This window comes from Phyllopteryx taeniolatus, chromosome 19, assembly GCF_024500385.1.
Source record: "Phyllopteryx taeniolatus isolate TA_2022b chromosome 19, UOR_Ptae_1.2, whole genome shotgun sequence".
In the NCBI taxonomy this organism is placed as follows: Eukaryota; Metazoa; Chordata; class Actinopteri; order Syngnathiformes; family Syngnathidae; genus Phyllopteryx; species Phyllopteryx taeniolatus.
In genome coordinates this window covers 225,180-249,190 of record NC_084520.1, presented here as the reverse complement: position 1 = coordinate 249,190, position 24,011 = coordinate 225,180, and the positions used below count along the sequence as shown (strand labels likewise).

General features: G+C 43.2%; 1 protein-coding gene across 6 annotated transcripts in view; it reads left to right on the top strand.

Annotated features, from left to right (window-relative positions):
• Positions 1–24,011, top strand: part of tmem94 (transmembrane protein 94) — a 93,174-nt gene that overhangs the window by 4,737 nt on the left and 64,426 nt on the right. For 3 of the 6 annotated variants that reach the window (XM_061756468.1, XM_061756469.1, XM_061756472.1), the window contains exons 2-7: positions 2,305–2,575; positions 5,363–5,482; positions 10,324–10,451; positions 13,360–13,496; positions 16,708–16,913; positions 22,444–22,592. In XM_061756468.1, coding sequence (XP_061612452.1) covers positions 2,552–2,575; positions 5,363–5,482; positions 10,324–10,451; positions 13,360–13,496; positions 16,708–16,913; positions 22,444–22,592 — 764 coding nt within the window. In that variant the 5' untranslated portion in view covers positions 2,305–2,551. Of the gene's footprint in view, positions 1–2,304; positions 2,576–5,362; positions 5,483–10,323; positions 10,452–11,355; positions 11,781–13,359; positions 13,497–16,707; positions 16,914–22,443; positions 22,593–24,011 lie in introns of those variants that run through there. The other 3 variants (XM_061756467.1, XM_061756471.1, XM_061756470.1) reach the window with 3 other exon arrangements.

Below are 24,011 nucleotides of genomic sequence, written 5' to 3'. Positions count from 1 at the left end.
GACCCCAATTTGCACACGTGGAGCTGGGTTTTGTCAAAGTTTTTAAAAGACTGAAATCTGTCCTGTCCTCGCGTGTGTTCTTTCATCGGCAATAGTTCCTCTTTTGCAGTCATATCTGTAAACACCATCCGAATAAAAATCCACAACTGGGCTGTGTCACTTGCATCTGTAGACTCGTCCAATGAGAAACACTCGCAGTCTGCGAAATCCTTCCAAAGTTACTGGGTCACGTTCTCTCCTATGGCTTCGCTGCGCCGCGGAACTGTACTTCTTGATAGCTGGAAAGCTTTGATTGAAGATAGTATTTCTGGTTTGTTTTTTAAAGTCTCGGAATGACGAATCAGCTGCTTGAAGGAATGCCTCTTTTACCATCTCTCCCTCTTAAAAGGACTTTTTTTTTAACGATGGAGTGACTCACCCGGAACGATGCTTCGGTGGCTGCCTTCGCTTTTGAAGTTAGCTTTGAGAAAAATGACTGCTGTCCGGACAGCTGGGATTTGAATCCCTTCACCTAACTCAGCTCACTTTGTGGAGGGAAATCAGTGTCGTGGTTTTTATGCCCAGTTCTAAAATGCCCCTCCACATTTCCCTTTTTCGGAATAGCAATAATAGACTGGCAGATGAGGCAAACGCACCTGGAATATGACATTGTGGAAAAAAAAGTCCTCCTCCCATTCCATATGGAAATGGTAGGTTTTTGGCTTCCTACTTGGCCAAGCGCTCATAATTATAACCCTTCTTTAGTTGAGAAAAATAAATTGGACGGTAACTCGGTAGCTTGCTGGAGTTTTGCAGCACCTTGCAATGGTTACCAATATGTCAGAAAAGGTGAGATCTCAGACTGGCTGCCCTGTATGTCAATCAAGTGACACATTTTGTAGTGAGGATGAATGATAAGCTGACGTCCATTTTTTTTTTCCTAATTTCATGCGATCTCCCCACACTTCCTTCGCAATCGACGTATTGGGCATCCATGCTCTGACCTCTTTGCTCTGGTCAGAACCCGAGCTGCAGCATTCTGAATGAGCTGCAGTTGTTTAATGCTCTTTTGGGGGAGTCCAGTCAGAAGACCATTAGAATAGTCCAATCTGCTTGAGATAAAGGCATGGATGAGCTTCTCTTGGACTGCTTGGCACATGCAAGCCTTCACTCTGGATATGTTCTTCAGATGGTAGAAGGCAGTTCTAGTAATTGATTTGATATGACTGTTGAAAGTCCGGTCAGAATCTATTAGTACACCAAGGTTTCAGACTTGGTCTTTGGTTTTTAAAGAGAGTGAGTCCAGTTATGCGGGACGGTGGACCGACTGGTTAGAGCGTCTGCCTCACAGTTCTTTGGACCGGGGTTCAATCCCCGGCCCCGCCTGTGTGGAGTTTGCATGTTCTCCCCGTGCCTGCGTGGGTTTTTTCTCCGGGCACTCCGGTTTCCTCCCACATCCCAAAAACATGCGTGGTAGCTCAATTGAAAACTCTAAATTGCCCCTAAGTGTGAATGTGAGTGCGAATGGTTGTTTGTTTCTTTGTGGCCTGCGATTGGCTGGCAACCAGTTCAGGGTGTACCCCGCCCCCTGCCCGATGACAGCTGGGATAGGCTCCAGCACGCCCGCGACCCTCGTGAGGAGAAGCGGCTCAGAAAATGGATGGATGGATGGACTCCAGTTATTTCCGAACAGCAATCCTCTTTTCTTTATTGCCAAAAACAATTCTTTCAGTTTTGTTGTGGTTTAATTGAAGAAAATGTTGCCTTATCCAGTTATCTGTTTTAGACACTGACACAACACCTCAATTGAACTGCAGTCATCTGGAGACACTGCTAGATATAACTGTGTGACGTCTGCAGAGCTGTGATAACATTACATTTCTGAAGAATTTCACCCAAGGGTAGCATATACAGGCTGAACAGGGCGGGCAAACCAAAAATCGAAATATGCAGAGCTACTGCATGCAGCGTAACACTCGAACGGTATTTCAATTACCTTGTTGGGTTGTCATGGTTTAACCAACAAAAGAACACATTTACATTATTACAGTACTGAATTATATAATGTATTGTTGTATTATTTGTTATATTACAGAATTATTAAATAACAACCAATGCTACATCTGCCACAAAATTAAGAATAAAAAAAATTGTAGAAAACCACAAATAGGTGAATTCGCCAACGGTGATCCTCAAATAGGCGCACTATTACTGTGTATACAAAAAGTAAATTGACCATAATATGCCCCCTTTTAAAGACTAGCGAACATGTAACTTCAGTGTTTTCCCTCATCTTATAATTTGTGTAATTTGTCATTTTTCCAGAGGCGGCTCCATGTATATTATGCTGAGCACCACAGGAGGAACAACTGATCCACCCAAAAAATAGCTGGATTGCGTTTGCTGGCTTCTTTCAAGGCTGTCTCATTCTGCCTCCAAATTCATCACGCATCTGCAGGCTGACAGTGAGAGCTCTTATTGTCCAAATTTGGATTTGGCATGCACTGACGGGAATCTGTCAGGTGGTGTTGACTGGTGAAGAAGTAGAGCATGAGGAGTGTTTGCTGTTCCCATGGAATCAAAGGATATGAAACAGGTGAGTTTTTCCCCGAGTTGGGCTGTTGTTCACAGAACCAGAGAGGCCCCTGGAATTTGGTAATGGTTGACTCCCCGAAAGCATTGAGGCATGCAAAAGCAGCCACGCAGACCGTAGGTGGTACACATTGGATTCATGATTGTGAACATCATTTGTGTGGTTTTAACTTTTTGAGCTCCTCACATGGGGCAAAGGTTTTTTCTTATTGCAGCTCTTTGGTCTTTTTTTTCAAAGAAAATTGCTTGTATTCTTTTTTTATTTTATTTTTTTTTAACAGGAATGCCATTTTCTACTAAAAAAGACAAAATAAATTGCATAAACCCCAAAAAATATTTGCTTGTGTGACAAAGGCAGAGTAGAGAACCATGTGGTGGAGATGTGAAAGGAAGTGTGTTGTGCGGCTTTTAGTGAAAACAGGCTCATAGCGGACAGGAGGAGCTTCTAGAAAACTGGACCACAACAGCCAAGGTGATTAGAGAGAGAGACACGGGTACTTGGTGTGTCTTCTTGCAGGAAAGAGAATAAGAAGACTTGGTGGTGAATTACATATCGGGCCAATTATATATTACTCGTGCACTCACTGTCGTTGTCTCGCCACGCTGCACTATTTGCACATCTGTTGTTGACCAATAGTGGCCACTCATGCCAGAGTAGCATCTGCTCCATTTGCGCACTGATTGAGGAGTATCTGCAACATTTGCACAATCAACATTGTCCCAGATGATCGCACTACTCGTCACTTTCAACCGCATACACTCGCTCGAAGTCTCGGCGCCCTTTGCACGATGGTCGTTGCACCGGACTATTGCGAGATTAGTCATTCGAACTGCTCTAGAGTGTGCTAGTGCTAGAGGACTCTGAATCTTTTTGCACAATTGTCAAAAAAAATAATAATAATTTGTACCGGCATTACCAGATAACTAGAAACTCTTTATTGCTCAGTGACTGTTTTTGTCAATGTCTTTAAGTCTCAAACATGTTCTCTGTCAATTGACTTGTCTGTTGTCGAACTAGAGCGGTTCCAACTACCGGAGACAAATTCCTTGTGTGTTTTTTGGACATACTTGGCAAATAAAGAGGATTCTGATTCTAGCACCCTTGGAAGTATATTTAGTGAGAAAAATGGTGACGTTAAATACTTTGAGTTAAGACAGCAGTTTTGTTTTATTGTTTAGAAGTATTTTGATTTTGACAAACTTATGCTTATACCCACACAACATGACGTAACACAGCACGAACAACACAAACAATATCACAGATACGCAGACGCACCTAAACGCTGCACAGTGGAAACTGAAGTCTAAAAGTAAGTTAAACAAACCTTTTATGTCTGTGGGAGCGGGTTGGCATTGATTCTGGTTGAATGGGATATTGTTGGCCTGATTATTTAGGAAGGGAAGGCCAGAACAGTCAACTGTGCTAAATACTGTAAATAAATTTGCTTTGCTTTACACGTTCAGGGTTTTTGGGGCCAATCAGCGAGTTTAAATAAATCAATAACCGATCACCAATCCGATATATATACGTATATACACGTGTGTGTGTGTGTGTGTGTGTGTGTGTGTGTGTGTGTGTACACGTGTGTGTGTGTGTGTGTGTGTGTGTACACGTGTGTGTGTACACGTGTGTGTACACGTGTGTGTACACGTGTGTGTGTACACGTGTGTGTGTACACGTGTGTGTACGTGTGTGTGTACACGTGTGTGTACACGTGTGTGTACACGTGTGTGTGTACACGTGTGTGTACACGTGTGTGTGTACACGTGTGTGTACACGTGTGTGTGTACACGTGTGTGTACACGTGTGTGTGTACACGTGTGTGTACACGTGTGTGTGTACACACGTGTGTGTACACGTGTGTGTGTACACAATCATTATTAAATCATTTTACCAGTCAATATTGCCTAAAATGACGGACTTCTTTTTTATTTTTAAATTTTTTTTTTTTAGAGAGAGTACCTTTAAAATGTTGAATGAAAATTTGGCTGCCCTTGATTTTTTTGCTGGTACACTCAATATAAAAAGTTGTGTGCAACAGTGCAGCCGATGCAAAAGTTAGTTAGGAGTCCTGCTTAAGCACACGAGAGAATATGCCCCTGAGAGTGGTGTGGATTTGGGGTAAGCACAAAAAGCCATTTTCACATGTAGAAATGATCAAAGAATCCATCAGTAAAGGGATTGTACAATGTTTGAAGGCAAAGAAAAAGAAGAAATGAGATCTAAAATTAAGCAAATCCCCTTCTCATATTCCAGAGCAACCAGAAGTTCTAAGGTACTGGCTGGTGATGTAGTTCAGCAACTTTGTGATAGAATAAAAAAAATGTAGACTGCATTTTCCAAGGGTAGATGAGTCCATTGACACCACTGAAATAATAATAATGCTTGTGCAGCATTACGATGCGGCAAAAGGAGTTTGGAAATGACATTTTTAAAGTATTTGTTGTTTTGAATATTACAGTATTATCACGTGGCTTGACCGACTTCAATAAATTGACCTTCTACTCATTTGAAAAAAAATATTTGTGTAGCTGCATTAGGAGAGAAGTAAACAAAACTTCTGTGTGGTGTGTTTAAGAACCATCAATAAAATAGGACACCTAAATTGCAGACAGAAAATATACCATCAATGAGTTGAGCACAATGACAATAAGCATGTAAACTGTGGGCTTTTGAACAAAAAAACTCAAGTTATGGTGGGACACATAAGATGGCGGGCCGGATGTTGGCCGTGGGTTTTGAGTATGGCATATGGGTTTTGTTTTTGTAAAATGATTTGCCATGTTTTAGGAGGACGATCCCGTTGCTTTGGGCTTGTTGACTCACCAGGCTCTGGGGAAGCTTAGGGATCAGCTTAGCAGCCTACTGGACCAGCACCAGAAGATAACATACCGGCGGGCCTCTACACAGGTACAATACATATTTATTTCATTACGCTTCCTATTTGTACATTGAGCAATTGAGTAATCCAAACTGTTGCTATCATAAAACGTGATGTCCAGTGCGATGTGGTTGGTAACATTTACTGTGATGAAAAAGCGCTGGTCCTCGCACCCATCGAACGCCCAAACCAGCAGCCAACTCGCGTCAAAAAAGCGGTGATCCCAGCGGCCATTTAGCGCCCAAGCCAGTGTCGAGGTCGTGTTGAAGCGGCTAACCTCAGGCGAATTACACTGGCTGATCTTCTCAAATCAACAAATAACTCAGAACACGGAAAATGGCTGAAGGATTTGGAGGAGTTGGAAGAAGTCACTCAACTTCATGTCAAACGAGTTGAGTATGTTGGTTCAAAAAGAAGAGTTGAAGGCTTTAGTTGATGAAATTGTGAGACAATTGAAAGAAATAATCAAGGAAAAGGACAAGAAAATAGAATCACAGCAAAGGAAAGTGGATGATTTGGAACAACATCCAAGAATGGAAGCTGTGGTGATAACTGGACTATAAAGGGAGGGAGAAGACGCACCACCAGGTGCGCTGCACTCATTGGAACAAAACGCCATTAACTTCTTTAACAGTAAGAAGATTCCAGTAGATGGCAAATATCTCGCAGAAACCAAACACCATACCAAAGATTTGGAAACCGAAAACACAACATTTTATTGAGAATAAGCGGTTCAGGAGTGTACGTTATTGAACACCACATAAAAAAATGAAATGTCAAGTGAGAGTATTAAAGAAGTAAAAGAGAATTCAAGATTTGGAATTGGAATGCTTATGATCAAACTAAATGGAACCCAAGAGTGACTTGGAGCAATATACTGTAAATAAGACGCACCCAGCTTCTCTTGGAACAAATGAGTGCCGGAAAAAAATCTGCTTGCCACAAAAAGAAACAAAACAAAATGGAAAAACGTACACGCTTTTAAGACTTTTGAATATTAGGATTACAGGCATCATGACTTCAAAAAGCACATGGATCCCTGATGAGAATCTAAACATGGATTGTGGCTACAACATAAATGTTTCGCGCATCCACTTCAAAAGCAGGAGCCTCTGTAAAACGTCTGTCCACAACAGATAATTAGCTAGAATTGAACTGTTGTGGCAATCTTGGAGACATGGCAGTGTGATGACAATGATCTGAAAGATTATGAATTATTTCAACAAAACACAGCAAACAAAAGGGGTCGAGGTGTGCCCCAACCTATTAGTAAGACTATTTGTAAGGCTCTTGAGGAACTGAGGGAATGTGTGTCTATTGAAATACAAAATGAGGGAGGAAAAAAAACCTCTCAAGTTGTATCTACAGATCAGGATCATCTATGAACCAATACAACAAGAGTTGTAATTCAAACAAGGGTGGGTTTAGTGGTATGGGGGGATTTAATGTTGATGTGTTCAAAACAGGTGATCCCCTTAAAACACCAGATTTTGTTCATTTGTTTGAATGTATCCATCCATCCATTTTCCATACCACTTATCTTCACTAGGGTCACGCGTGAGCTGGCGCCTGACCCAGCTGACTCTGGGCAAAAGGCACGGTACACCCTGAACTGGTCGCCAGCCAATCGCAGGGCACTTATAAACAAACAACCATTTGCACCTACGGGCAATTTAGAGTTGTCCATTTCCCTACTATGCATGTTTTTGGGATGTGGGAGGAAACTGGAGTACCTGGAGAAAACCCACGCAAGCATGGGGAGAACACGCAAACTACACACAGCCAAGGCCGGATTTGAGCCCGGGTCCCCAGAACTGTGAGGCAGATGTGCTAACCAGTTGTTCACCGTGCCGACATTTCAATTATATCCGCTAAGATTTAAACCAGCAAGAATTCCCACTTACGGGCAATTTAGAGTTTTCAATGAACCTGGCATGCACGTTTTTGGGATGTGGGAGGAAAGCGGAGTGCCCGGAGAAAACCCACGCAGGCACGGGGAGAACATGCAAACTCCACGCAGGCGGGGCCGGGGATTGAACCCGGGTCCTCAGAACTGTGAGGCAGACGCTCTAACCAGTCGTCCACCGTACCGCCTTAATAGAGCATATTTTTGCTAATTTAACTGATATAAATTTCACAGTGGAATACTATTGGCTGACATAAGGGATCATTTCCTTGTCTTTACTGTATTTGAATTGAAGGTAAAGAGATATACAGATAGAAACGATGAGAACACCTAAAAGGATTCAGGCTTGAAAAGTCACGATTGGAATGAGGCTCTTATTGATGATACCAATGATTCGTACAATGCATTTCTCGATACTTTTGACTTTTGACCAGGAGCTTTGTTGGAACAGCCACAGATAGAAAACATTAGAAAAGAAATGACACAACCAAAAGGTATATTTAGGCCTGTTACGATAATTAAAAAAAAAAAAAACGATAGTGTATGAAAGTTCTTTTTTTTTATGGCTCTGAAATCATGAAACAAAAGGCCCGCTGTTATTTTCATCCATTTTCTGTACCGCTGATCCTCACGCGGGTCGCAGGCATGCCGGAGCCTATCCCAGCTATCTTCGGGCGAGATGCGGGGTACACCCCGAACTGGTCGCCAGCCAATTACAGTGCACTTATAAACCAACAACCATTCGTACTCACATTCACACCTACGGGCAATGTAGTCTTCCATTAATTTACCATGCATGTTTTTGGAATGTGGGATGAAACCAGAGTACCGGGAGAAAACCCATGCAGGCAAGGGGAGAACATGCAAACTCCACACCGGGGAAGCCGGATTTGAACCCGGGTTGTCAGAAGAACTGTGAGGCACATGTGCTAACCAGTTGTCCATCCTGCTGCCCTAATTATTTTTCTTTTTCTTTTCTTTTTTGTTGCTTTTTAAATCAGTATTGTTGTTGTTGTTATTGCTGGTATATTACAATAATTTCCATGATTGTTTCTCTGTTAAATAGTTTTTCTTTACTCTGATATTGATCCCTCTGGGTCTGAAATAAAGAATAAAGAGCTGCAAGACTAGCCTGGTTTATATGGAGCCTTCTGTTCCGAAAATGTGTTTAGAAGCCCAAACCAAATGAAAATTCCCCATATAAGCACCTCAATCAAAATAAACAGGTCCAATCTGAATGGAAATTCATTAGGTTTCACAGGGGGCGATATTCCTTTTGCCAAACCAATCAGTCGTATATTTTCGCCATTGGGAATAGAGCCGGGAAAAGCTCTGTCTGTGCATGCTTTGCCTCGACATAAATGCATGGTGACAGGCACGCCGTGAATATGGCTGCTCCCGACGGAGCTCGTATGCTTGTTTTTAACTACTGTATTTTCACGACCATAGGGCGCAGCGTATTAAAAGGCGCCGTCTCAGTTACGGGGGCGATTTCTGTATCTAACACATACATAAGGCGCACCGTATTATTGGGCGCAGGCATGCTAAAACATACGCTAGCTTAAAACATACAGTAGCATGCGTGCACGCTAAAACAACGTTTTTAAAACGGCAGCGTGAGCAAAACTGAGTTCGGTTGTACTTTATTGACGTATTTAACAATGTACTCATGTTATTTTTTGATCAATCCTCATCCACAAATCCATCAAAGTCCTCATCTTCTGGATCCCAAATGAACAGCCGGGCAAGTTCTCCATCAAACACGCCAGGGTCCAGTCAGTCTCGTTGCCGTGGGAAAGCTCGAACAACAGTGCAAGCAGACACGTTAGCCCAAGCATCCACAATCCATTCACAAATTGTGGCGCTGCCTCCGAGTCTTACTAAAGCTGTGTTCGCCATCAATTAGGACTGCACCTGCTGATATTCATTTGCAATGGCAACGGGCTGGATTGATGTTTGATAGTTATTATTATAAAAACTATCAATTATTATTGATAGTTTTTAGGTGTTGTACCTCCAGCTTCATGTGTACAGTACTTTTCCCCTTTGTCATTTCACATTAAACACAACTTAATTTCTGATCTCATTTGTTCTGCTTTCTTTGTATGTATGGATTACTTGTTATTCCCAACATCTGGTGAAAAGTTCATGTTAATAGCACTTTTGGGAATATATTTCATGAGAAAAATGGTGACGTGTTTAATACTAATTTCAGCCACTGTATACAGTATGTACTATAATCGGGTAATTCTGGTTCCCCCTAACGCTAGAATACAGCACTACAACAAAGCCTTTGTCGCTTCAATATTACCTTGGCTAAATGTTTGTCCGGTCTTCTCCTCCTCCTTCCAACCCCGTATTCTTTCGCCTTTATATGGGCGTGCCCGTTTGTGGGTAAAATACATCATTTCCTCTACGTCATTTTAGAGCGCCATCACGTGATGTATAGGATAGTCACTAAATGTAAAAAAATATTGAAACATTTTGCATGATGAGTCAGAAGCTGATGAGTTTAATCAGCATTTTGTCATCTACTCATGTCGCGGCTTGGGTGAAAATTACTATTTCTTTTTTTTTTACAAAAAATTGTTGTAATGTCGCTTTAAGGGAGCATTAAAACGTGCACTCGTGAAAGGGCGACCACTTGAAATTTTTACTCCTGCACCCTGAAAACAAATATCATATATGCTACCATTTTGGTTGCAGTCTCGAGCCCTGCTGATTCCACTTAAGCCATGCAAATAAAGTTTTATATGGGGAAAAAAATATTATCGTATTTTTACTGTTGTATTGTTTTTGAAGACGTACATTGTTTTATCATGCCTCCCTGGAAAATAACTACATTTTCACCGTCGTTATTCAGTAGGTATTCATTAAAAATCACAAATTAGTCTTCCATTCATGCCCAAGATGTAAACCTCTGACCACAACTATGTTACCTTAAATCATCTTATGTTTTCACAGGAACAGTGGGTGAATAGTTTCCTTTACCATGGTAACCGCCACTCCTGTCTCCACTGGTCGGGAGCTGCTCTCACTGTGCTGGTGGCATTTGGACTCTTGTGTTGCTATGGCAGTCAACCAGAGGGCAGGTAGGGCACTTGTATTTGAACGGTTGTATGCCTGATCTGATTGATTAAAGGTGCGGGCACAATTTGTCTTCTGCAGTAGTTCAAAAAAGTAAGCACAGCCATTGTTGTATAAATTAGACACAAATGAGGACACCTCGGACTGAACATTGCCAAATAAGCCCAAGTGTCAGTATTCATGTACTGTATACGCAGTTCTAATTTGGTTGCAATTGGACAAAATCTGGTCGACAAGTTGCTCTTTGAAAGATCCCTGGAAACAGCCATATTGACATGGCTTCTTGAGACCTTTTGTGCATCCTTTCTTGGTAAACACCCCATATCTGCTGATCTGTAATTCCCCCCCCCTCTTGAAATCTAAAAAAACATCTATCAATCTTCTGTGCCATCGCCACAGTGAGACTTCACTGTGACACAGAAGATTGATAGATGCCAGACCCCCAACTCTCAGGACGAGTGGCACCCCTCATCGATGGAACACGGACACCCCCCAGTGATGACCAAAAACACTGTTAAACACTGTGTTGATTCTGCAGGTTTGGAGATGAATCTGTTTATGAGGACTGTACAGCAGTGTTTTAAGCCAAAAGTATGAAATAACTTTGTGTTGAACAATATAATCTGATATGTCAGAACTAAGATTGAAACAAGCTCGTTTTGTATTCTTAAACTCTGCTTGAGACAGTTTCGAAGTTGGGAATCGTTTTTTGAAAATGTGCAGTCAACCCATAATTAGGGCGTGCCCCCCCCCGTACATCAGAAACTTAGAAAAGAAATCAAAGTCGGGGGCGTGACCTTTTCTCCCGCGACTCAGGATAAAAGCAGCTTCCTTTGAACCTCTCTCTTGTTCCGGCTCTGCTTCTGCGCTTGTTCACCGGACCGTCCCAGCTCCGGCCATCTCCCCTCCCCTTTTCCTTTTTTGGTCTCCGTGGCTGCCCCGGACCCAGAGAAATGCTCGGTCCAGCGCCAACTCTGCGATGCGATGGGATGAGACAAATTCCTTGTGTGTTTTTGGACATACTTGGCAAATAAAGATGATTCTGATGCGACTCTGTTTTCCTAGCCTGAGCTAATGTGGCTGCTACGGAGATAAATCTCTGGTTTTCTCAGTTGGGCTCTCAACCAAGCGTAAAAAGCGTTGCCGCCAGCAAGTCCGACAGCAGGAAAAGTGACGAGCACAAATTCCCCCACCTGCGTGACTATCAATTTTCATTTTCGTAGTCCTTTTCTGTTTTTCTTCTTTTTGTCCATCGTTTTCCCCGTTGCTTTCCTTCCGTCCGAGATGACCGAGAAAAAGAGCCTCCTACTCTGGGACCACATGATCAACGGATAGTGAGTAAACATTGCAGCAACTACCAGTATTAGTACAAATTGGTGCATAGTAACTTGGGGTTAGTTTAACGATCTTACGGGTCTCAACGTTATTGTTTCTCAACACGCGTCAGTTCAGTCACGCTCATCTCACGAGTTCAGCCTTTCACTCTATGATCTGCTATGTATTCTTGTCTTTTATGACGTAGTTAGCTTTGCTTTCATTTGGCCCCAATTTCCCTGTAGTTTCACATTAAATGTTCCACATATCGCGCATCCTATTGTGTACTGTGTGTTTGAGTCAAAGTTTTTGACCTCTGCAATTGTAAACTAATTTTACATGACTGTGGCGATCTTTTCAGAAAGAGATTGATCCACACACATACATGGGTGACTGCTGCCATGCAAGGCGCATGCTTCCAGGCCCCTCTGGAAGCAAATTAGGGTTCAGTGTCTTGCCCAATACTTTTTCACTACACTGTATTCACATTAATAGGTGCTCCCAGTGGAAACGTTCCACTGAGAAGTGCAAATAAAAAAAGACTATGGTTGTTCCATTTGAATCACCACTTGTTTCAGATGTTCTCTGTTCCTTTATCGGTCATTGTCTGATCTTTCTCTGTCGAGCCGTGTTAAAAATATGTGAAAATTACCCCAAGCTCTCCTTGGACGTCCTCCGAAGCACCAGTGGATGACGCCTCATCTCTGGGCCTGCTCTGTGGGTTGTTTGAAGAGTTATAATATAATACTGTAAAGTATAACATCGGTACTAATCTTGTTAGCATGTCAAGCTTTTCTTATCACCGTATGCTAGCACTTAGGTTAGCACAAAATGCATTGTTTTATTGTTTGACAGTAAACAACAACTGGGAGTGACAGCAAGTTGATTTGGAGAATGTTTTGCGAGCACTATTCAAAGTATGATTGTGATTGGTAGACTTGTGCGCAGTGCATGTCTTTTCCCCCTACATCGTCACGATGTGGCTATTGCGGATGCACATCGCGATGACGATGACCAAACAAAATAACGTGCAGCCCTAGTTCCTGTAACAAAAATAGCATGTTCCAGACTCCAGAGACTTGCTTCTTATTCCTCTTAAAGCCAATACCGCCGGCAATGTTCGGCCGTGACTGCCCGTTTTATGTTACGTCGGGGTCAGTTATATCGAGGTTCCACTGTTTAATCATTACTTCCACGTCGGCCATATATCCCAATGCCAAATGGATATTTATTTCTGCTGTTACTTTTGTTTCTGTGCTCAACCAACAATTTTTTTTTTTGTTCAATGTGACCAGCTGTATGTTTAACCATCGGGGAGAAACATATTGATTCAATATTAAGAGCATCAATAATCACATTTCATTTTCATAAAAACAGGATAATGTGTTCCCATAATTTTATTTCAGTTCCCTGACGTGTTTAGTTCCTCTTGCCTTGTTTTTCTTGGTTGTTTAGCTCGTCACTTACATGCAGGTGAATTCAAAGAATGTAGTTTTGTTTAAAAAAAATCATCCAACAGACAGATCTTTAGATGTAATATTAACAACATGAACTTGATACACAAAGTAAGAGATCTTTTTTTTTTTTTTACCTCTGCAGTTCTGGTAATGAGGTGGTGAATGCTGCTGCCCTCCTCATCCTTTTGTTGTTGAATCTGATGCTGGTCAGAAGACAGGAGAAGCTCAAAAGGAATGAGATGGTTCGGCGTCTCAAAGGCATCATCACACAGCTCAGTGGTGAGTTGGGCCTTTTCATTACCCATCCATCAAGTTTCTCTTGCCCTCAATTGGTTGTGGTTGAGCTGGATCCTATCCCATCTGACTTTGGGTGAGAGGTGGGGTATACACTGGCAGTTAATCACAGTAATTCCTCCCTCAAAACACAAACAAATAATCTGCCTAACCATCCTTCCGCCCGCCCGTCCGTCCGTCCGTCCGTCCAACTTCACCCAAGCCACCCATCTTCTTCCGCTTATCCGTGGTTGGGTCGTGGGGTCGGCAGCTTTAGCAAGGAAGCCCAGACTTCCCTCTCCCCACTCACTCCATCCAGCTTTTCTGGACGTAAAGGCAGCACCTTCAAATCTGCTCTGACCTGGACATTGAGCCAGTGAAGGGAGGCCAATACAGTGGTGGCCTTTTTTTTTTTTGGACAACCCAAATATATTTGTTGCCGTTGAAGGACCCATACTTTGGAACCCCTCTACCATGATAAGGTGACAGCTCAGGGAAGGGCTTAGATACACAGATATATATTACAATAAATGGGGTTGAAAATGAAAGGGTACGGGATAATGCATTTCGACGAGTCATATGAGAAAATGATCTGGAAGCCATATATTGAGCATGTTCAATCTAAAATAGCGGAAAATATTGATAAAGTCAATGAAATACTAGACCATAAATCACTCCACACACTTTACTGCTCTCTCGTTACTCCATATTTATATTTACAAAGAACAAAATCACTTTTATTTTTCAATCACATATTAAAACTAATGTACAGGGCCAAAAACAAAGAACTAACAAAACATATTTAAAATATGTTTCAGAATAGGGAAGGGAATTACCTTTTGAGGGCTGAACACAAATAAGCGCAATCAGAAAAGGTTTTTGTCAGTTTTTGGTGTGAAACTGTGGAACAGTATCAGTGAGGAATCTGTCAAACAAAAACCACTTTAAAAATATGCATGAATGTATGTCGCACATAGGATAGCTGCACAGTGTGTGTATGAACAATCGTGTACATAAGCAAAAACAGTCTAGTATGTACAGACCTTTGCCAAAGAATTAGAAGATCATGGAAAAGTTTTTCTTCCCCCCCCCCCCATAATTCCATTCAAAAAGTTAAGCTTTCAGAGATGATAGATTCAGGGCCTAGAATTTAAACAATTTCAAGTATTTATTGTGACAGGAGATGATGTGCCATGCCAGCAAGAGAGATGACCGTGGGCTTCAGCGGATTACCAAACAGAGAAGATTCAAGAATCTATCAGAGATTCAGAAAGAGTTGAATGAGGCGGGATTTAACTGAAAAAAACACCACATTCTGACGCATCAGGGAGATGGGCTACAACAGTCTGGTTCCTCGGGTCAAACCACTTCTGAGCCTTAGCCAATGTAGTAAGCGTCTCAACTGGACCAAGGAGAACAAGGATTGGACTGTTGGCCAGTGGTCCAAGGTCCTCTTTTCCGATGAAAGTAAAGTGTGCCCTTCATTTGGGAATCGAAGTCCAAGGGTTTGGAGGAAGACTGGTGAAGAACAAAACCAAAGCGGCTTGAGGTCCAGTGTGAAATATCTACAGGCAGTAATGATTTGGTGTGCAATATCCAGTGCAGCTGTTGGTAAACACTGCTTTCTTCAATCCAAGGTCACCGCAACAGTCGACCAGACTACGTCACAGATGCCGGCTTTTGAACTTTGCGTCCATAACAGTCCAGATGGTTATTTTCCTCTTTGGCCTCTTTAGACACGACATCCACAATTTCCAAAAACAATTTGAAATGTGGACTCGTCGGACCACAGAACACTTCCACTTTGCATCAGTCCATCTTAGATGAGCTAGGGCCCAGAGAACCCGGTGGCGTTTCTGGGTGTTGTTGATAAATGGCTTTTGATTTGCATAGTAGAGTTTCAAGTTCCACTTCCGGGTGTAGTGCCGAACTGTATTTACTGACATGGGTTTTCTGAAGTGTTTCTGAGCCTATGTGGTGATATCCTTGACACATTGTCGGTTTTTGATGCAGTGCCGCCTGAGGGATTGAAGGTCACAGGCATTCAATGTTGGTTTTCGGCCTTGCCGCTTACATAAAGTGATTTCTCCAGATTCTCTGAATCTTTTGATGATGATATGGACCGTACATGATAAAATCTTTAAATTCCTTGCAATTGTACGTTGAGGAACTTTGTCCTTTAACTGTTCGACTATTTTCTCACGTACTTGTTCACAAAGAGGTGAAATGCATGACATAAATTAATTGGGTTTGCTTCGATCCATCTCCAACCCTTCACCATCGGACCCTTCCTCCACAGACTCAAGCGGGTCGTTGGCGTTTCCTGAACGATATGGTTCAAATAAATAAGGTTGAAGTCCTTTGGAACTACTGTCGTTTTCTTCATCACTCAATTTAGCTTCTTCCTCAAAAGCAATCAATATATCACTCAAATCTTGGCTGAAATCGCTCAGAACATCTCCGCTTCAGTGTGCTCTGTGATCGTTGTTTAGATTTAGGGTTACCCTCATTATGTCACATGGCGCCGGAAAATGATCCCTGCGATCATCTGCACGATGGCGCATATTGTGGTGTGTGGAAAAATCGGCATTTTTCTGTTTCAAAAAAATCAAAGCTAAGTAGTTCAACTTTCTACTAATGTCTTGAGTTAATCATGACAGAGACCCTTTAAGCTTTAAGCTATTGCAATAATTGCACTAGTAATGATTTACCAATTTTCTGACTATGATTTTAAATGGGTAAATTGGTTTGTTCTCGTCGTAAATGGACTAAATAGTCTCAATAATCAATGTGATTTCGCAAAAATAAAAAAAAACTGGTGCAATTCTTTTTAAATTTGTGTCGATAATATGGTTGTGTTAATGCGTAAAATTATCTTCAAGATATTTGTCAAAATATTTGTCGATTAATTTGTTGGATTAGTTGGTGATTAATCGATTAATTGTGACACTTCTACCAGTAAGGTTATCGAGTGGATATTATCTTCATCCTGAAATTTCACGCGACCGCCGAATATGCCTAACTTTTTGTGAGCAGCGAATAAATATCCGTGAACGTTTGTTTAACTGGGGGATTTTTCATCAATAAAATTAAGGAATGCTGGCTAAATTTGTAAGAAAACTTTTCAACTTAGTTCTGGCTCAATGAGTAAAACCTTGTAACTGAAAGAAGTATACTACTGGACATGACTGTTTCATCTGTTATTCATCCACTGCAGATTATCTTTCCGGTTGGCTCGGCGAAGTGCGGTGGCTGCCATGTCTTTACCCCGATCTCTACACGCCCTCCTCCCCGTCGTGGTCCCTTCACTGGACATACCGTGACTCCCAGTTGGTCAATCTGCCTGTCAGTCTGCTTGTGGAAGGAGATATAATTGCTCTCAGACCTGGGCAAGAAGCATTTGCATCTCTCAGAGGAATAAAGGTTAGTGTGTAGGTCCAGTATACACCTTTCTGAAATAGTTGCTTTATTTTTTCTGTACAGTGAAAACTTTTGGTTTTTAAATCAAAAGTCATATATGAGCTGAGAGAGTCACAGTTCAGCTTTTTTTGTCAGGTATTCGCATGAGGCTTAATGTTTTATTTTCTTTGTTTCCTATCACAGCATGAAGCCACTGACATCACCAAATGTTTGCAGTCTTGTTTTGTGATTGCTTTCTAGGTTTCTACTGTAGTCTTATTGCACTTATTGTCTCCTTTTTAGAAGGTAAAATGCATGCCCTTTAGCAGGAATGTCAAACGTTTTTGCTCAGGGGCCCAAAACTCTTAAGCACGTCCAACAGGGTAAACATTTATTGAACAGACCAAAGCTGTTTTCTTTCAATGTGAATCGAAACGCTATTATTCCCAAATCAATTAACCTAATATCTTAAAACATGTTGCTCTTCATAAAAAATGTCCAAATTATACAAATACAAAATATTTGTGAGAGAATGCACGACTGAGTGTTCTGTTTAGATGCTGGAACCTTAATCAGAATCATCTTTATTTGCCAAGTATGTCCAAAAACACACAAGGAATTTGTCTCCAGTAGTTGGAGCCGCTCGAGTACGACAACAGGCAGTCAATTGACAGAAAGACATTGACAAAAAAAACAGTCACTGAGCAGGCTTCCGTTCCAATCTTCCCTCACTCGTGAAGATAACTGAACTCATCCACATGGGGTAGGATCTCATCCCCGACCTGGAGAGGGCACGCCAACCTTTTCCGACTGAGGAGCATGGTCTCAGATTTGGAGGTGCTGATTCTCATCCCAGCCGCTTCACACTCTGCTGCGAACTGCTCCAGTGAGAGTTGGCGGTCACGGCTTGATGAAGCCAACAGAACCACATCATCTGAAAAAAGCAGAGATGCAATACTGAGGCCACCAAACCGGACCCCCTCTGCGCCTCGGCTGCGCCGAGAAATTCTGTCCATAAAAGTTATGAACAGAATCGGTGACAAAGGGCAGTCTTGGCGGAGTCCAACCCTCACCGGAAACGAGTCCGACTTACTGCCTGATATGCGGACCAAACCCTGACTTTGATCGTACAGGGACCGAACAGCCCGTATCAGGGGGTTCGGTACCCCACACTCCCGAAGCACCCACCGAGGGACAGGGTCGAACGCCTTCTCCAAGTCCACAAAACACATGTAGACTGGTTGGGCGAACTCCCATGCACCCTCGAGGACCCTGCCAAGGGTGTAGAGCTGGTCCACAGTTCCACGGCCAGGACGAAAACCACACTGCTCCTCCTGAATCTGAGATTCGACTTCCCGACGGACCCTCCTCTCCAGCACCCCTGAATAGACCTTACCAGGGAGGCTGAGGAGTGTGATCCCCCTGTAGTTGGAACACACTCTCCGGTCCCCCTTCTTAAAAAGGGGGACGATGACCCCAGTCTGCCAATCCAGAGGCACTGTCCCCGATGTCCACGCGATGTTGCAGAGGCGTGTTAACCAGGACAGCCCTACAACATCCAGAGCCTTGAGGAACTCCGTGCGAATCTAATCCACCCCCGGGGCCTTGCCACCGAGGAGCTTTTTAACCACCTCGTTGACCTCAACCCTAGAGATAGGAGAGCCCGCCTCAGAGAACCCAGACTCTGCTCCCTCATGGGAAGGCGTGTCGGTGGAATTGAGGAGGTCTCCCCACCGGCTCACAACGCCCCATGCCCACTATACACAGTGTTTATGGTGGACTGCTTCCTCCTCCTGAGACGCCGGATGGTGGACCAGAATTTCCTCGAAGCTGTCCGGAAGTCTTTCTCCATGGCCTCACCGAACTCCTCACACGCCAGAGTTTTTGCTTCAGTGACCACCAAAGCTGCATTCCGCTTGGCCAGCCGGTACCCATCAGCTGCCTCAGGAGTCCCACAGGCCAAAAAGGCCCGATAGGACTCCTTCTTCAGCTTGACGGCATCCCTCACCGTTGGTGTCCACCAACGGGTTCGGGGATGGCCGCCACGACAGGCACCAACCACCTTACGGCCACAGCTCTGCCCCTCTCTTTACCCGAGTGTCCAAGACATGCGGCCGCAAGTTCGATGACACGACCACAAAGTCGATCATGGTGCCAAGTGCACGTGTGGACACCCTTATGCTTGAACATGGTGTTCGTTATGGACAATCCGTCATGAGCACAGAAGTCCAATAACAGAACACCGCTCGGGTTCTGATCAGGGGGGTCGTTCCTCCCAATCACGCTCTTCTAGGTCTCACTGTCATTGCCCATGTGAGCATTGAAGTCCCCCAGCAGAACGATGGAGTCCCCAGCGGGAGTGCTCTCCAGCACCCCCTCCAAAGACTCCAAAAAGGGTGTGTACTCTGAACTGCTGTTTGGTGCATAGGCACAAACAACAGTCAGGACCCGTCCCCCCACCCGAAAGCGGAGGGAGGCTACCCTCTCGTCCACCGGGGTGAACCCCAACGTACAGGCGCCGTTGTATCCCCACACCTGCTCGGCACCTCTCACCGTGGGCAACTCCAGCGTGGAAGTGAGTCCAACCCCTCTCGAGAGGACTGGTACCAGAGCCCGAGCTGTGCGTGGAGGCGAGTCCGACTATATCTAGTCGGAACCTCTCGACCTCACACACCAGCTCGGGCTCCTTCCTGCCAGAGAGGTGACATTCCACGTCCCTAGAGGCATCTTCTGTAGCCGGGGATCGGATCGCCAAGGTCCACGCTTTCGGCCACCGCCCAGCTTGCACTGCACCCGACCCCAATGGCCCCTCCCACAGGTGGTGAGCCCATGGGAAGGGGGACCCACGTTACCCTTTCGGGCTGTTACCCATGGGTGCCCAGCCACCAGGCGCTCGGCTTCGAGCCCCACCTCCAGGCCTGGCTCCGGACGGGGGCCCCGGTGACCCGCGTCCGGGCAAGGGAAACCTGAATCCATTAATTGTACTCGTCATAGTGGTTTTTGGAGCCGTGCTTTGTCTGGTCTCTCACCTAGGACCTGTTTGCCATGGGGGACCCTGCCAGGAGCATAAAGCCCCAGACAACTTAGCTCCTAGGATCATTGGGTCACACAAACCCCTCCACCACGATAAGGTAATGGCTCAAGGAGGGGACGTCTGTTTAATGTAACTTCAGAAATGAAGTGAGGAAAAAATTAAGTCATAGCATAGCATTTTGTTAGAATACCTGAAAACGTGCTATCGATTGGTTTTGAAGGGGCAAAAACTATGCCCCCCACACCCTCCCCCCTTGACTATTGGCTTTGAAGGTGTAAACATTTTCAGGTTCCGAGATTTCTTATAGAGGTTCAATGCACTTATCAAATTTGTTTTGCTAAATGAAAATGGATTTTAAATATATTAAATGTACAAATATTATACAGTATATAATAAATGCATACGTATTATTTAAATACAAATATATATATTAAATGATTACGTTTTGTTAAAATGACTCGAAAGGTCTTGAAACTAAAAGTGTAGGACTTGACTTGACTCGGGACTTGCTTGTCTCGGCTTGGGACTTGACTCGTTACTTGAGGGTAAAGACTTGAGACTTAACTTGTGACTTGCAAAGTAATGACTTGGTCCCACCTCTGAAAAATTGTCGCCACGGGCAGAATCCCACCACCTGCAAAATGACAACTTTTTGAGGAGAAAAAAACTCCCAACTGGACACACTGCATAGCCAGTGTGGACCAAGGAATGTACAGTGGAACCTCGGGTTACGAACGGCACGGTTTATGAACAATTCAGGTTCCGTCCAAAATCTTCGCAGAAAAATGTCCTCGAGTTACATATTATTTTTGGTTTACGAACGGTCGTGGTATGGACGAACGGAAGGATCTATGTTGTGCTTCTATTCGTGCTGCGTGGCGATCATTGACTCTGTGCAAAAGGCATTGCCAAAAAGTAAAAACTACGCTCCGCAGCGTAAGACGGAAATCTGTTCTTGGCGGAGGTTCCTCCTCCACATCCTCAATCATCCAATCATACATGTAATTGTGAATGTGATTGACGTGGTAAAATAAATCCGGAAATAATTGTGGTGGGAAAAAAAAATCCCCTTTAGAATATGTATTTTAATTATTGAATTGTAGCATCTCTTTATTTAAGACAGCGAACGGTTAATGTCAGTGTAATCGCCTCAAAATAGTTGTCAACATAGATATGAACACTAGATACGCCAGTGCGTTGGAGCAGCCCGGCTAATCAACATGCCAATGTGGCAGCCATCTTTGCAGGGACGAAGTTCCCAGAGAAGACAATGCAAAGACATTGAGATTAACTTGCTCATTTCTCAACCGATTTTCATTACAATTACTGTTTTGTCAATGCCAAAGCGGATGCTATCAATACACATTTACGTTTTTTTTCAAAATGTTTCAAAGAAATGTGCAGCAAATTGGCCAACAGAGCAATTCATATTTTAAATGACAAAGTGGCGTCCCACTTTTTTTTCTAAACAGAAAAAGACAAGTTACCCTGGAACAGTTTGTTGTGCTAAAATCAACCAATTAGAAAAGAAACTGACACCTGAATCAGAATTTCCCCAGCTTATTATGGAAGAAGGCTTTTCTTCAATGAGGAGGTCTTGTAAATATTACAACAAGCTAACGCACAACTATTGTTGAGCTAACATTTAATAGTTGTCGTGTTATAACCCTTTATGCAACTGATATTTGAACGCAAGTGGTGGAGCCACACGGAGACGGACAATATCACTATACTCACAAGCATATATTGTTTATCCTCTGTGAAGAACAATATTAAAGCCGCTGACTGAGTCACAGTAGTTGTTGTGAAGCAATTCTTCATTTGTGCCTGCATGTATGTATTATCCTGCCTCCCAGTGGTCAAGACAGGTACACCAGAAGGAGCAGCACATCTCGCCATCCATTTTCTGTACCGCTTCTCCTCACTAGGGTCGCGGTCGTCGTCCTGGAGCCTATCCCAGCTGTCTTCGGGCGAGAGGCGGGGTACACCCTGAACTGGTTGCTAGCCAATCGCAGGGCACATACAAACAAACAAACAACCATTCAGACCTACGGGCAATTTAGAGTCTTCAATTAACCTACCACGCATGTTTTTGAGATTTGGGAGGAAACCGGAGTACCCGGAGAAAACCCAGGCAGGGACGGGGAGAACATGCAAACTCCACACAGGCTGGGCCTGGATTTAAACCCCGGTCCTCAGAACTGTGAGGCAGTTTTTATAAAGTGCAATACCATTGAGTGCTATTTTCCACATTAAAAATCATATTCCAAAAATATGTGTTGTTTTTTTTTTGTGGGGGCAGGGGGGGTGGCTCAAGCAGATTCATGGCATATCCATTCATTTTAATCGGGAAAGATGATTTGAAATATGAGTGTTTTGAGCTATGAGCGTGGTTACAGAATGAATGAAACTTAACTCTATGCACCTCTCTACTTAAAAATCTGCTTTATTCGCTTGATCTGTCACTCTCACAGCAGTATTCCAAAACCACTCCTTTTGATCAAATGTTTTTCGACTCAGGATGATGAACACATTGTTTTGGAACCAGGAGATTTGTTTCCTCCATCTTCTCCATCTCCTGCACGAGCAAATGAGAAAATAGGACCCCAGAGCCCACAACATCATCGTCTCTTCAGAGTTGTCAGGACTCCGGTTATAGACGTAGTCAGGTAGGAACCTTGATCTCTTGTACATGTCAAAATCTAATTGTATCCCACAATAAATAGTCCATTGTGTCGCGTCGTGTATTACACTTAGCAGTCTCAAACTGCAGGCCAAATTGGATTGCCATTTACTATATTAATACTGATCAGGCTTTAAACACAAATACTTAACTTAAAAGACTGTAAAGCTTCGGACCGAGAGACCTTCGTCACCCAACGTTATGGAAGCCAATCAAAGTGTGTGTCTGTCACATAATGCCACCTGCAGAAATGCCTTGGTCAGCCGTAGGAAGTCTTTTCAAACGTCTGAGAGGCATTTGTGATGCAATCAATACAAAATTGAGCTCACAAAACCCGTTTATATGTGTGGAAATAACTTTTTTTTGTGCATGATGTACAGTAAATACAACAAATTCGAAATGTTAACGTCAAGCAAAGTAAAAATATTGTTACACACACAGAGGAGGATATGTAAATCAAAATAACCAAAATGGGTTGTGTCATCTCAAAACTATATTACTGGAAACTTCTGTCTCCTGAGCATTGTACTGTTAGAGGTTAGAGAACAAAGAAAAGTTGCGGTTCGGGTATAACGGCCGACTGTACAAACCTCTATTGCTCGGTTCTTTTATTCTGGTCGAGGTCATACTTCAATGACTGGGCTGGATGAAAAGTTGAACAATTTATTCAAAAATACAAAGTGAAACAACAAGGTTGGTGAAGGTTCAGCACTGGGCTGTTCCACACAAAGTTCAGAATAACGCCCATGTGAATTAGACCGTCCAGGCTTCAGCCTGCTTGTTTTATGGCCAAAACTGGTTTCCGTCGTGACGTCATCCAGTCTCGGACCAATCCGAGCTTCGCCTCTATGTTTGAGGTCAGTTTGGAAATTCAGTGCGATGCTCCCATCGCGCCCCTTGACCGCGGTACCCAAAGACGGAGCGTGCTCCACTTTCGATAACTTTACTAATGAACGTGTTGGCTATTTGTAGGGCTATGTCAGGATAGCCACCATATTGAACGTGTCAGTTTTACTTGTATTGAGCGGCACGCACACAATCACAACACTCTTGAGTTACCGAAGGTTCTGGGGTGCAGAGAGCGCGCCCGGAGTGAACTTCCTAACGCACCCAATGTTGATATGTTGTGCGTTTGTTGTGTCAGTGCGATTAAGTGTAATGCAATTATATGTTTGTAAGGATATCTGGGTGTGTATATGAAATGGGATGTATGAAACAAAAGTATATGCAGCCAGTAATTTCTATCAATACAGTATTAGTGTAGTACAGCATATAGTATTAGTGTTAGTATTTTTAATCCCAACTTTTTTAACACACGATAAATTACACATACCAATTTAAAAGAAACCTAATTACGAATCTTATTGTAGTAAATAAGCTGAAATAGCATAAAGTATCACAGACC